The sequence below is a fragment of the Echinops telfairi genome, unplaced genomic scaffold, assembly GCF_000313985.2.
Source record: "Echinops telfairi isolate 266 unplaced genomic scaffold, ASM31398v2 ScPeMD7_7427;HRSCAF=8465, whole genome shotgun sequence".
NCBI classification, from domain to species: Eukaryota; Metazoa; Chordata; class Mammalia; order Afrosoricida; family Tenrecidae; genus Echinops; species Echinops telfairi.
The window spans coordinates 12890069-12903400 of NW_022111327.1; the positions used below are offsets into that span (position 1 = coordinate 12890069).

Sequence of the window (13332 nt, forward strand, 5' to 3'; positions counted from 1 at the left end):
GTTAGGGATTTTTGACCCGTCCGTTTCCTGTTCTTCTGTATTCCAGAGGGAGCATTGACTTGGCAGTTGTGAGGTTTTCAAGCTGTTTTTTGTAGAGCCTCCAAACTAAACCCTCTGCCATCCGAGTCCAATCTGACTCACAGAGACCCAATTGAACAGAGTCAAACTGCCCCTGTGGGTTTCTGAGGCTGTACATCTTCATGGGAGCAGACAGCCCCATCTTCCTCCTGGTGAATTCAAACAGCAGCCCAACACGTAACCCACACCCCAAATCCCCCCACCCCCACCACACCTCATCTCCCCTCCACCTTGCTTTTGACCTCTTGGCATTCCAAGTAAACTGTCAAGTGATAAAAGAGTTCTGTAGCTTTTAAACAGGAAAAGCAAAAGCTTGTTTTCTTGTGTATCTTCAACTTCACAAAGAGTTAAATGTCATTTTTCCAGTTAAAAATGCTCTTCATTTCAATAATTTTGTCACTTATATTCATCCTGGACAAAGGTTCTGGTCTATCTAGTGCTTTGTGATGATATAACCTGTTTGTTTGTTTGTTTGTTTTCCTCATGCTTCCCGGATTTTTGCGGGCCTGCTCTCTTTTTCTTGCTTGTTTTCTCTATCAAGCTCCTTGACTTCAGTAATTCAGTGAAGGTACAGAACTAGTGTGGGGGTTAAAAGCATTATTATATTGATAACATTGTTACATTGCAAAGTTGTCGCAAATCCCAATTTCTCCCTGTTGGAAGTAGAGCGTTGGCCACCTTGATGGGCTTTCCTTACAGTCACTGAGAATCCGATGTAAATACCCTCCCAAATATGGGGCAATAGGGCACATTCATTCCTTGTAAATGTGATGTCACTGACAGCTGTCATTCATTTGTAGGATTCCAAAGCCTATTTCCATCTTCTCAACCAAATTGCACCCAAAGGACAAAAGGAAGGTGAACCACGGATAGATATTAGCATGGCGGGCTTCAACGTAAGTGTGCCTTTCATTTCTACGGTCTTATAAAATTGATGTCGATTTGTTACCACTAAAAGAATACCTTCATTGTATTCAACGGTGTTGACTGTTTGTAAGCATTGTTTTCAGTGCTTTCCAAGCATCCCTTTTTAAACTATTATGTACTATACATGTAATTAAGAAGCAGAAATATTTGCTTAATTTTGATAGTTTATTAATCAACTCCTTAATAATATCTTAATGGTTTATATGATGGCTTAAAATAGTCAAACCATCTCTAAGACAAGTGAAGACAAAATGAAATGTTAAGTATTCTTTAGAGATTAACCTTTTCTAAGTATTTGGAATATAATCACAGTCATAGATTTAATATACATATGTATATATATATATTCATTCATAAATGCAGCTCTACTATTCCTGCCTCGGGGATAGTGTCAATAGGTTGACAAACTCCTGATCCATGAATTCCAATATGGGGGACCACTGTCATTGATCTTGTGTCTTGGTTATATATCACTACTTTCTTTGTTCACTTTGGACCAAGTGCCTGTTCAAAATTGGATTCCACATTGCTCATCTGTGAGGTTAAGAAATTGGACTAGACAATTAATTTCCCTCCAACTCTAAGTTTTTATGATTCTGTGGTTATTTTGACAACCAGATATGGAATGCAGCCTAATCATAGTGAAGAAAACCAAATGACCTAGCCTATTAAACAGCAGGATCGAATGGATTTTACTGGCTAAACCGCTTGCATTGCCCCTTCCAGTATTGAATCTATAACTAACTTGGGCTCTCGTGTTTCGGTCGGTATAGTAAGCTTCTTGGGCTCATGAGACTCTTGGTTGGTATCAGGGCCCCATCCTGTGCAGTAAGGGTCTTGTGCCTAGGTAAATGGCACCCACCCTACTGATTCTCCAGTCATTCCTCCCTGAGTGTCCTTCCTTCTTTAAATACACTTTTATTTCTTTTTTCCCCCTCAGAATGCTTCTCAGAATCCCACAGTGCCACTAGAATTCTGTTTACAATGCTCTGCTTAGCACTTAGGGCCTTACACTCATTTTTGCTCTAACACTCCTAAACCAGATGTTGTCTAGTCAGCTGGGATTTGGGGCAACTCCTTGGGTGTCAGAATAGAAGTGGGTTAAATGACAGATTTTTCAGAAGTAGATTGCCAGGCCTTTCTTCCAAGTCATCTCTAGGAAGACTTGAATCACCAACTGTTTGCATCATGTAAGGACTCCTATCACTCTTAGCCAATGTTTCCCATTACTCTGCATGCCCCTAAACTTGGGCTTCCACCATCATCCAGCTGCCTCAGTCATCCTCACGCACTGTATAACTCTTGACTCTTTGCTCATATATGCCCCTTATTTTCCAGTGCCCTTACACTTTCTCAGTCTTACACCTAATTCGCAGCCTAATTTACAATTCTGAAGAGTCTTAACTTTTTTGTTCGTCCTTGCTGCATTTGGGCACTGGAGAATAATAAACGCAACCCTCTTTGAGTTAAACGCATTTTGTAGTTAGAACTATGATTTGGCGCCATCTACGGTATTTTCAAAGTACTGCATAGCTACTTTTTCCTTTCGGCTTTTTTTTTTTTTTTAGCGTTCACAAGAATTTTATAATAAGTACCATATGTTGGCAAAAAGAAAATAGACTCGTTTATCTAGCATATCATTGAAGGGAAACATTTCTGTATTTTTAGTATGGCCTCTTAAAAATGTCTTCTTATTTGACTTCCACAGGAAACGGATGATTTGAAGAGAGCTGAGAGTATGCTCCAACAAGCAGACAAATTAGGGTGCAGACAGTTCGTTACCCCCGCTGATGTTGTCAGTGGAAACCCCAAGCTGAATTTAGCCTTTGTGGCTAACCTGTTTAATAAATATCCGGCACTAACCAAGCCTGAGAATCAGGATATTGACTGGACTCTGTTAGAAGGTAATCAAAGATCCTTCCAGTTCCGTGGCGGTGGACTTCGAGGGGGGTTTCACAGTCCTGGCTGCCTAGGACTCCCTCTCCAGCTGCCTTCAGCAAACATCGGCCAGAAGTAGACATGATGTGATGAGTAGATAGAAAGAGATGACTGGTCACTTGATGGAAGGACAATTTAGTAAACGAGTGGTTTGCTGTGTTTTAGGATTTATGGGTTTTATTACTTTTTAAATTAAAAAATTTACATATGCCTAAGATTTGACCTATACATTCACAGCACACACACACATACACACACTTCATTCTTCTACAGTCAGAGCGAATGGAATAAACCCTGACTTTTTTCTCTCAGACCTCCTCAAATAATAACAATACGTGGTGGCTACTAAGGAGCCCCGATGGCGCTGTGGGCGAGCCACTACTTGGGTTGCTACCCGTAAGGTTGATGGTTCAAATCCACCAACTGTTCCGTGGGAGAGTGAGTTTGGCTGCTTCCATAACATTTACCGTCTCAGAAACCCTAGATAGGGTTGGTGTGCATTGGAATCAACTCGATGGCAATGAGTTATGTCAGTTTTTAAAAGGCAGCATTTCCTTTTGCAGAGTCTATGCACACGAAATAGAATATGTTACAATTAGCAAATGCAGCTAGTTCATTGGGTGTCCAGTGGCATGACTCTAAAATCTTCACATTTTCATGCTTTGGAAGTTTCCGGTAATTTGTTCTTGTAACATAGGATTGTTAAAGGAGCAATCCGAGTTTTTCATCGAAGGTATATGGATTTTCAGCAAATGTTTTTCAAATGGTAAAAAAACGAGATAAAGCGGAAGCATGTGATTGAGGCTCATATAAACATAGACCCGTTTAAAAGATGAAACTTCGCAGCAGTTGTGTTCAGATACGGGATTTGGGGGAGATGCTGGAGAAGGATTAGTGAGAAGCTAAAAAGAGGGCATAAAGCTGTAAGTGGCTTCACTGATTATAAGTATTTATATATTTTATTTTACATAAATTCAAAAAGACAAGTATGTATCTAGATAGAATGAATGCATAGTAATTTATTCCAAAGAAAAATTTTAGATTTGTATTTAAAAAATGTGGTTCCTAACTCAAAGTGACCCTACAGGACAAGGCAGAACTGCCCCAGAGGGTTTCCGAGGTTGTAAATCTTTACAGAAGCAGAAAGTCTTATCTTTCTGTGGCAGAGTGGCTGGTGGATTTGAACTGCCGACCCCATCACTGTGGATCCACCCGGGCTCCTTTTAGATCTGCATAAAGTGGATCAGATAATCTCATGTCTGGATGACACTGCAGATACATATCTGAGGTGTATAAAAATAAAGGCTATGAATATTTTTAACAGGAGAAACACGTGAAGAAAGAACTTTCCGTAACTGGATGAACTCTCTTGGTGTGAACCCCCATGTAAACCATCTCTATGCGTAAGTCTTCCTACTGCTGTTCTAAACGTTTTTGAACATCAGGAAGGGGTGCTACACACATCATTGTAGCTCTAGGTGTTTTCTAGATGTTAGTTTGTAGAAAGTATTTATATTGGAAAGATTTAAGGACTGCCTTCCACCACTATTTGCCAAATATACCAAACCCCAAATTATTGTTATTGACTAAGTGATAGAAGGTACAAATATCTCCCTAGTACCCTAGGGAGCACGGATTTTCTGTTTTGAAACCAAAAATCCGGGAATGCCTTAAGAAGACCATTCCTTATGCCTCAGGGCCTTTGTGCTTCCTGTCTTCTTGCCCTGGAATGTTCTTTGCCCATGTCTCCGTAAAGCTCACCACCAATCCACAGAGGCTTTCCCTTGCTGCCACCTGTTGCTCTCTCACCCTAGTTAAGGATTGACCCATGTACCTGTTTGTCTATCAGAATTTCTGACTCTAAGGTAAGGCTATAGATTTACCTGCCGTCTGCCTAGTCTCAAGAATTGTGTCTTGCTCGCCGTGAGCTCTCAAGAAATGCTGTGAAGTGAATGAGGTCCCCTTAGCTCTGTTTTCAGCACCGGTAGAAAGAAGATCTGAGTGTTCCTATAGATCTGTTTTGCTTGGCCCCGTAGTGTTATGGAGTTTTAAGGAACGCCAAGACCCCACTCTCTGAAAATATTGATGCAGTTATTTTTCAATCTGTCAGTGACCTGCAAGATGCCCTGGTCATCTTACAACTATATGAGCGAATTAAAGTTCCTGTTGATTGGAGCAAAGTTAATAAGCCTCCATACCCGAAACTTGGAGCCAACATGAAAAAGGTAGAGAACTGTGTTGCTCTGTGTATTGTTTGTTTTCTCAATTTGTTGTTTTCGTATTTCATTATGCTTCTGGTGAGAGACTGTATGGCATGTTCTCACTTAGCTACATATTTGGGACCAAAAAAATTAAGAAGATGACAACACGTATTGTTCAGTGATACTGGTTACATTTTTCACTATATGTCAGCCTTCTCATGATTTCCATTAATTTAGCATCCCTGGCCCTCCTCTCCTTTATGGTCCGATTGTTAGTCCAGGATAAATGTTGAATGATTGGTTTCATTTACGTGACAATTTTGAAGAGCACAGTCCTCACGGGTGATAGTAATTTTCCTGTGAGCCTGTCATTTGGCGGGAAGGTTTGAGTGCCAATGTTAAAGTGCACCCCAGAGTTCTCAACCTGTTTTTGTTTGGAAGCTCTTGTCGCTGAGCTTCTTGAGGACAGGAACTGTTATCTTCTAAATTATTTATTTTGTCCCGATCACGTCGCATCACTCACACAAATGACTGTGTGCAAATGACACAAATGACAATCTGCAACCCTTTCCTTCTGTGTATTTGTAGCTGGAAAACTGCAACTATGCTGTCGAGTTGGGGAAGCATCCTGCCAAATTCTCCCTGGTTGGCATTGGAGGTCAAGACCTGAATGATGGCAACCAAACCCTGACTTTAGCTTTAGTCTGGCAACTGATGAGAAGGTATGGTACACAATTGTATTTCTTAAAGCTGCTTTGTAATATACGTAGGTGACCTGCTTTTGTTTTTCATTTGTTTGAAATGAACTTGTATGTCACCAGAGAATCCAAGTCCACTTCAGTTTGCCTCTTCCTCCTTTGACAGCCGCTCAGACCAGTGTTTAGAGCTGAGGTGTAAGGCGTCTGGAGGGGTTTTAAGGCAGGCAGCCTTCGACTCTTTTATTTTTTAATTTAACTTCATTGGCTTATGTATTTGCTTTTTTAAAGGGAAAAAAAACCATCATTCTGTGTAGTTGCACAGCTCAGCTCATCAAATCGAATTAGTAATAGTATCGCTTAAAACCCCTCCCCCTAGAGATGTGGTTCGTTTCTTCTTTATATTTCTCAAGCACACCCTCCCCTCACTATCCCCCTATGCCTCACCTCTCCTTGCCCCTCTCCCGAGCTTCTTGGTCTTCAAAGTCTTATCCTTTGGTGTGAGTAACCGTTAGTGGTTAAAATACACATCCACGATGCATGACTGCCGCTTTGAAGCTGACTTTGTTTCTGCTCTGAAGTCCGCTTTCAAACAAACCCGTTGCTGTCCATTCTCACACGGAGTGGACAGGATTTCTGAGGCTGTCAATCTTTATGGGAGCAGAAAGCCTCATCTTTGTCCCACGGGGCAGTTGGTGGTTTGAATGGACGGTCTTGTGGTTGGGAGTCCCGACTCTTACCCGCAGTGGCTGTAGGAGCAATGAAGTTTGAATACAGCCTACAGTGGAGATGGCGCTTGAAGGCATGGTGCTGAGCAAAACAAACCACTCACAGACGGATAAATGCCGTGTAATTTCACTTATGTAAAAAGGCAAGAAAAGGCAAATGTATAGAGACCAAAGTTTATTTAGTGGCTACCTGGGGTGGAAGGAAGGGGGAGGGGGTGTTAGGATGATAGAAATAACACATGGATTGAGGGTAGGGTTGCATAGCTGGCTATTGTCATAGTAAATTATACAAAGCTGCATTGGCAAAAGTGGTATGATAGATATTTTTGCAAGATCAACAATGGCAGTAGTATCTGTGGGTGTTGAAGTTTGGGGTTGTGGAGTGTGTTAGTCTGGGTACTTTAGAGAAACAAATCTACAGAAACTCATGTATAAGAGAGAGTTTTAAATAGAGGGTAAGTGCACATGAAGAAAACATCCCAACCCAGTGCTGCCCAAGCCCACAAGTCCAGCATTAACCCATATGTCCAACACCAATCCACAAAGTCCTCCTCCATCTCACACAACAGATTCATTGATGCCGACTACAGGAAGAAAGCCGAATCAGTGAATGTGTAAGCATCTTAGTGCTAGCAGGGGTCTCGACACGGCTGCTCCAGCACCCAGGGCTGCATCGGGGTAGGCTCATGCGGCTTTTCCTTGGGGGTGTCTTGCAGGAAGTGAGCCTTGCCAGCTGAAGCAGAGAGCTGTCTAAGGCAGCTGCACCCTGGTCCAACTATCACAAAGCAAGAGACCGAAGAACTTGTAAGGCGAGGCTCACCAAGCCATTTATCCCTCCACCCTCCAATTAACCCCACATGTGTTTATCGGCCAGGTTGGCACAATAAACTAACTACCTCATGGAGCATCCCAATGTATTTAGCCTAAGAACGTGTTTTTGTTCTGCTTCCTATTACATTGTATACTGCCTGGATCTTACAAGCTTGGAAGCAGTCACCGAAGGCATATCCGTGGGTCTCTAGTCACCTGGACCAACAGAAGTATAAGGAGAGTCAGAAAGAAGAGGAAGAGTTGGCCTCTATGGCTAGCTGCCTCTGCGGACAGCTAGCTGCCTCCTGGGCCGTGAGACTGGGAAGAACTGGCTATTATGACTGACCATGTTGCTCAGTGAAGCCAGAGGAATCCGGCTCAAAGGTGGGGAAAGGAAGAAGAGAATTTCAAATACTCGAGGACTCACGACTTTGTGGAGCCATGGAGATCAAATGAACCCCTGAAACCATTGCTCTGAGAGCATCTCGAAACCTTACCCTAAAATCATCTGAAAAGTGAAGAATTTAGAGTAAGAGGAAGGAAATAAAAAGGCCTGCCTTGAGCATTATGCTCTTGTAAGAACTACCCATATGGGATCAAATTGTCCAGAACCCCTGGAAAGATGAGCTCAGGACTTTGGGAGGCAGCGAATTTGTGTTGCGGGTGTGTGTGGGGGGTAGTAAGCCTGAAAAGCACGTGAGCATGACGGTATAATTTAGGAGTGCCATCAGTAGCATTGGTACACGAGCAGACTGCTTAATTGATGTGTGTTTTGCTGTATGTGTGCTCGACAATAATAAAATTTAAAGTGGGAGGGAACATCTCACACACACACGCACAAATCTTGTCATCCTTGCCAAGGGCACATTGCCAAGACACTACTGGATACAATCTTTCACCTTTCAACCTAAGAAACAAGAAACAGAAGGTAAAACAATGTAGGTCTCTGGGTGGCACACAGTGTATGTTCGGCTGCCAGTGGTTAGTAGGCCAGCACCACCTAAGGTTGAGAGCCTGACCCATCAAGCATCACGGCAGAAGGAACAGTTGATAATTTGCTCCTGTGAAGAGGAGGACCACAGATGCCCTATAAAGGAGCCTAGGGAGGGTCAGTCATGGGCATATGTTGGGCTGCTAATCTCAATGTCATCAGTGCAAAACCACCAGCCACTCCACAGGAGAAAGATGAGGCTTTCTACTCCAGCAAAGAGTTCGTCTCAGAAACCCACAGGGGCAGTTCTACCCTGCCCCGGCTGGTTGGTCTGAGTCCACATGGCGCCGTTGGCACTGAGTTTTGAGTCGAACCTCATGGAGCAGCTACCTTGTAACTCATGGGGTTGTCATGGGTGCAGCTTGAGTCAGGCGCGGTATTGAATGTCGCATTTCCATTTTCTCTCAGACGGTAGATAGTGACCTCTTCTCTTCTTTCTCTTAGATACACCCTGAATGTCCTGGAAGATCTCGGAGAGGGTCAGAAAGCTAATGACGACATCATCGTAAACTGGGTGAACAGAACATTGAAGGATGCTGGAAAATCAACTTCCATTCAGAGTTTTAAGGTAAGAATCCTTGAACGTTAGGCCTGCCTGAAGACATGCGTAGTGTGGAAGAACCATCGTTAGCCAGATTGGGAGTGAGAATTGTTGTTGAGCTAAAGGCAGGATGCTTACTGGAATTTCCTAGGCTTTGAGACCCTTGGTATCAGGAATGAAAGATTGCTGTGGAAAAATTGTCACATTGGTTATCGTTTTACACTAGGACAAGACCATCAGCTCCAGTCTGGCAGTTGTGGATTTAATTGATGCCATCCAGCCTGGCTGCATTAACTATGACCTCGTGAAGAGTGGCAACCTAACAGAAGATGACAAGCACAATAATGCCAAGTAAGGGGGCATACTGATGATCACGGGAGAACTCACTGTGAACCGCGGTTTCCTCATTAATAAATAGGGGCAGTAATGATTGACTCAGATTAAATGGGGGGAGGGGTAAATTAAGGATTGTGCATTGTACCTGACACCATGTAGGATATATACATATAAATTCATATCCATGTATATAAAATCAGTGCCATCAAGTCACTGCTGACTCATCACAACCCCCTATATGGGTTTCTGAAACGGTAACCATTTATGGGAGTAGAACGCCCAGTCTTTCTCCAGAGGAGCTGCTGGTGCTTTTGAACTGCGCACTGTGCAGGTTGCAGCCCAACATGTAACCACTACACCACCAGGGTTCTTTCCTCCATAGTTTTTTTTAGACAGCTCGATAGATCGATAGATTGATAAATCGATTGCCCAGACGGTGTCATGGGTTCTGAGTTAGGCTGCTAACTGCAAGGGCAGCAGCACACAAGCCCCCACCCAGTACAACAACTGACCGCAGTTTGAAGTCAGCAGCCACTCCTCGGAAGAAAGACAGGGTTTTTGACTCCTGGGATGAATTCCAGACCCGGAAACCCACAGAGGCAATTCGGCCCTGACCTGAAGGGTCACTATGAGTCAGAGTCAACTCATGACAGTGAGTTTTCCTCTGAAGTCCACGCTCCAAGCTTAAGTCTCATGTGATACTGGATCAGCGGAATGAAAATGACCCTAACAGCCCAGCATAACTGAAAAAGGAAACGAGGATATTGGACCCCCAAATGAACTCATTCTGATAACACTTTTAATTATAGAATTTTTGCATGAGAACAAACAGCTGTTTCCTATCATCTCCTTGACTGACAAGAATGTCATCTTCATTTCTGTTTCCCAAACCACAAATACAGGTATGCTGTGTCAATGGCCAGGCGCATTGGAGCCAGAGTGTACGCTCTCCCTGAAGACCTTGTAGAAGTGAAGCCCAAGATGGTCATGACAGTGTTTGCTTGCTTGATGGGCAGGGGAATGAAGAGGGTGTAAACTCACCAGTCTGAAGTAAAACAACCTTTGCTCCCAGGTGCATGATTAGCAGCAAGTCAGCTATTTCCAAGGTGAAGTGCTCATGGCTTAAGAATGTTGCTCATTTAAAGGACTTTTGAGGTTTGATTAAGGAGACTAGATCATCAGAGCCCTTTGGGGAAAGAGTCTTACTAAAAAGAGGGTTCTGTCCCATAGCCAGCGTTGGATTTGTCAGGCACACCTAAAATGTGCTCATAGCCCCAAACCATTTTACTCTCTCCTAGATTGCTGCCTTCGACATTTCCTGTGGCTGTATGTTACTTCTCGCTATGTATCTTTTTTCCTCTTAGATCATCCACCTCTTGGGATTAGTTTAGATGATCAGATAGGAATATGATTAGATGGTGATTGTCCTTTCCAGCCAGTTCTTCGTGGAGAACTCTAGGCTGAGAATAGTTGGAGGCATGTCTGGTTTGTAGTACTGGAAATTTGCAGAAGTAATGGGCTATGCAGAATGTCACAGAAGCTTTTCAGATTCGTTTACTCTTAAAAATCAGTATCTTTTTACAGTATTCTTTCGACGTGATCCTTTTTTGTACGTTTAAGAATATTTTGATTACATTAAACAAGACTGCTGATTTTGCTACTTTTTTAAAGGGGTCTTCAAGTAAGTAAAATACCAAAACCAAAAAAAAAATCATGCATTATGAAAAGTAGAAGAGAAATGTACCTTAAATTTGCATCTTTCTGCCACACAAGCTGTAAACAATTGATATACTTTGTCTTAAAATACTTAGTTAAATACATCCTTCTTTTTGTTTTTGATATTTTTTGAAGCCTGTATCACCAATCTCTCTTTAAATCGAAAATGCTGTTGAATAGGACACTATTGAAGGAAGAGAGTGCTCAGAAGTTAGCCAGGATGCAATAGGGCCAAGTATGCTAACTGTACACTGTTTTTTCAATTTTACACCTAAGAGATGTGGTCCCTAAGAAATAGAAATATATATGTAGAACTTAATGTACTCTTACTGTGTCCCACTGTTTGCTATAGTTTCCAACATCATAATGTTACTCTAATTCTGAAAAGTGATGTAATCGGGTAGCCATGTATTAGTTCAAATAAATGCATTTGCATAATAATTCCTCTCTTCTCCCTGCTCTGTCTCTTAGTAGTCTGCCAATGATGTCAGCCACTTTTGTTGTCCAGTATCTCAACGCATTTTTCTGGTGTCTTCTGCACCATGATGTTTGGTAAATTTGAACTTCGGGAGCGAAACGGGAAGGACTGAGTCAAGGACAGTACAAATGGGTTGTGTTGGCTTTCTCTCCCTTACCAAGTGTTCCTTATCCTCGTCCCGCCCTGGTCTTTTTCTCATCTCCCTCAATCGTTTTACTGTTCTGGAATATACGGGAAGACGGAGGTGACGGGGAGCTGAACAATCAGGGAGCAGAGATGGTTTGCAGCAGGGCTTCTCAGGTGTGCTCTTGGCGGCTGCAGGGGGTCTGAGAAACCTGTCACTGGATGAGCCCCAACCAGACAAAATCCTGCATTTATTCTCGCAAGTAAAATGCCCTTGTAGAAGGGAAACAGCCAGGTTTCTCCTCGGAGCTGTTTTCAGAGTTCAGTTCTGACCCAGTGCTTTAATGTAGGAGAAACTGTTGCTGCTGCTGTTGTTGTTTTGTTACAATAATTACCGGAAGAGATTATTAGCTGGTTTTTACAATGTCACAGGAGAAAATGGATACTCTTAAGAAAGCAGGTTTTTCAACAAACATTAAGAAATTATCTAGGCCAACATTTCTCCTGGGGCCCTTAGGCCACAACCACCTTGAAGCGTCACACTCCTTTGCTTATCCAAATTGGGGTACTTCCTGTCTGGCTACATGCGTATCTCAATGACTTTGTTAGCCTCCTTCCTCCTGCGTTGGAACATCCCTGCTGATTAAGCTTACAAGGATTTTTTCCTGTAATGGAGGGGTGTTGTTACCTTTTGGATTTTTTTAAACTAAATCTTCAATTATGTTAAGTATTTCTAGTATTAACAGCAGGCTAACTCTTCCACTTCCCTATACCAACATAGTACTTAGATGTTCGGCTGCAATCCGAAAGATCAGCAGTTCAAAACCACCAGCCAATCTGGGGCCACCCTGTGCATTGTAGACTGTTTAGCATTATTCCTGGCATTTACCTACTTGATGCCATTAGCATATGCCACTTATGACACCCAAAGATGTCTCCACACACGGTCAAATCTCCCCTGGGAAACAAAATTACCCCTACTTACGAACCAGGGGTTTGAGGATATCTTTACATGCTGATAATTATAAAATATCGTACATTTCTCTATTGAGAGAAAACTTTTCTAAGGTTCAAAACCCTACAGACCTAAACAAAAAGAAAAACATATGTGACAACTTGGCTTTTGCAATGCATGACGTCACAATATAGTTGTCTAAAGGTGGCTACATTTTGGGCTGCTGTCCGCAAGGTATGCTGTTTGAAACCACCAGCCACTCTGAGGGAAAAAGTCAGGGCTTTCTATTCTCAGAAAGAATTACAGTCTTAGTTTGACTGTGCTCTATAGGGATACATGATTGGATAGTTAGAAATTGTTCACTTAAAGCAGAGGCAGGGAACGTTTGGCCTGTAAGCTATATAAGGCCCAAGAAATCCTAGCAGCTCCATCACATGCCTCACCAAACACAAGCAGTTCCAGCCATCATGGGGAGGGGAGGGTGGCGGCGTTAATGAAATGTTTGGACCATAGGTAGCAGGGGTAATTTTTAAGTTGCTTATTTTGTATGGTCTGAGAATGATGTTATAAATATCCAAATGACCCTTGGCAGAAAAAAAGATTCCCCATCCCTGACTGTATTAGTCTGGGTACTTTGGAGAAACAAATCCACGGCAACTCACGTATAAGAGAGTTTTATGTAAAGAAAAGGTGCATCACGAAAACATCCCAACCCAATGCTGCCCAAGCCCACAAGTCCAACACTAACCCATTAACCCAACACCAGTCCACAAAGTCCTTCACCTCACAAAACACAGGCAATAATGCCTACTGTA

The 13332-nt window shown here is 42.5% G+C and overlaps 1 protein-coding gene across 2 annotated transcripts in view; it reads left to right on the forward strand.

Annotated features, from left to right (window-relative positions):
* PLS3 (plastin 3) overlaps positions 1–11402 on the forward strand; it is a 95335-nt gene extending 83933 nt beyond the window's left edge. Inside the window, exons 10-18 of one of the 2 annotated variants that reach the window (XM_013006522.2) lie at positions 620–646; positions 879–974; positions 2714–2909; positions 4268–4346; positions 5054–5168; positions 5733–5866; positions 8813–8936; positions 9136–9260; positions 10148–11402. In XM_013006522.2, coding sequence (XP_012861976.1) covers positions 620–646; positions 879–974; positions 2714–2909; positions 4268–4346; positions 5054–5168; positions 5733–5866; positions 8813–8936; positions 9136–9260; positions 10148–10280 — 1029 coding nt within the window. In that variant the 3' untranslated portion in view covers positions 10281–11402. The remainder of the gene's footprint in view (positions 1–619; positions 647–878; positions 975–2713; positions 2910–4267; positions 4347–5053; positions 5169–5732; positions 5867–8812; positions 8937–9135; positions 9261–10147) is intronic. The other variant, XM_004710062.4, reaches the window with a different exon arrangement.
* Positions 11403–13332: the final 1930 nt, after the last annotated feature.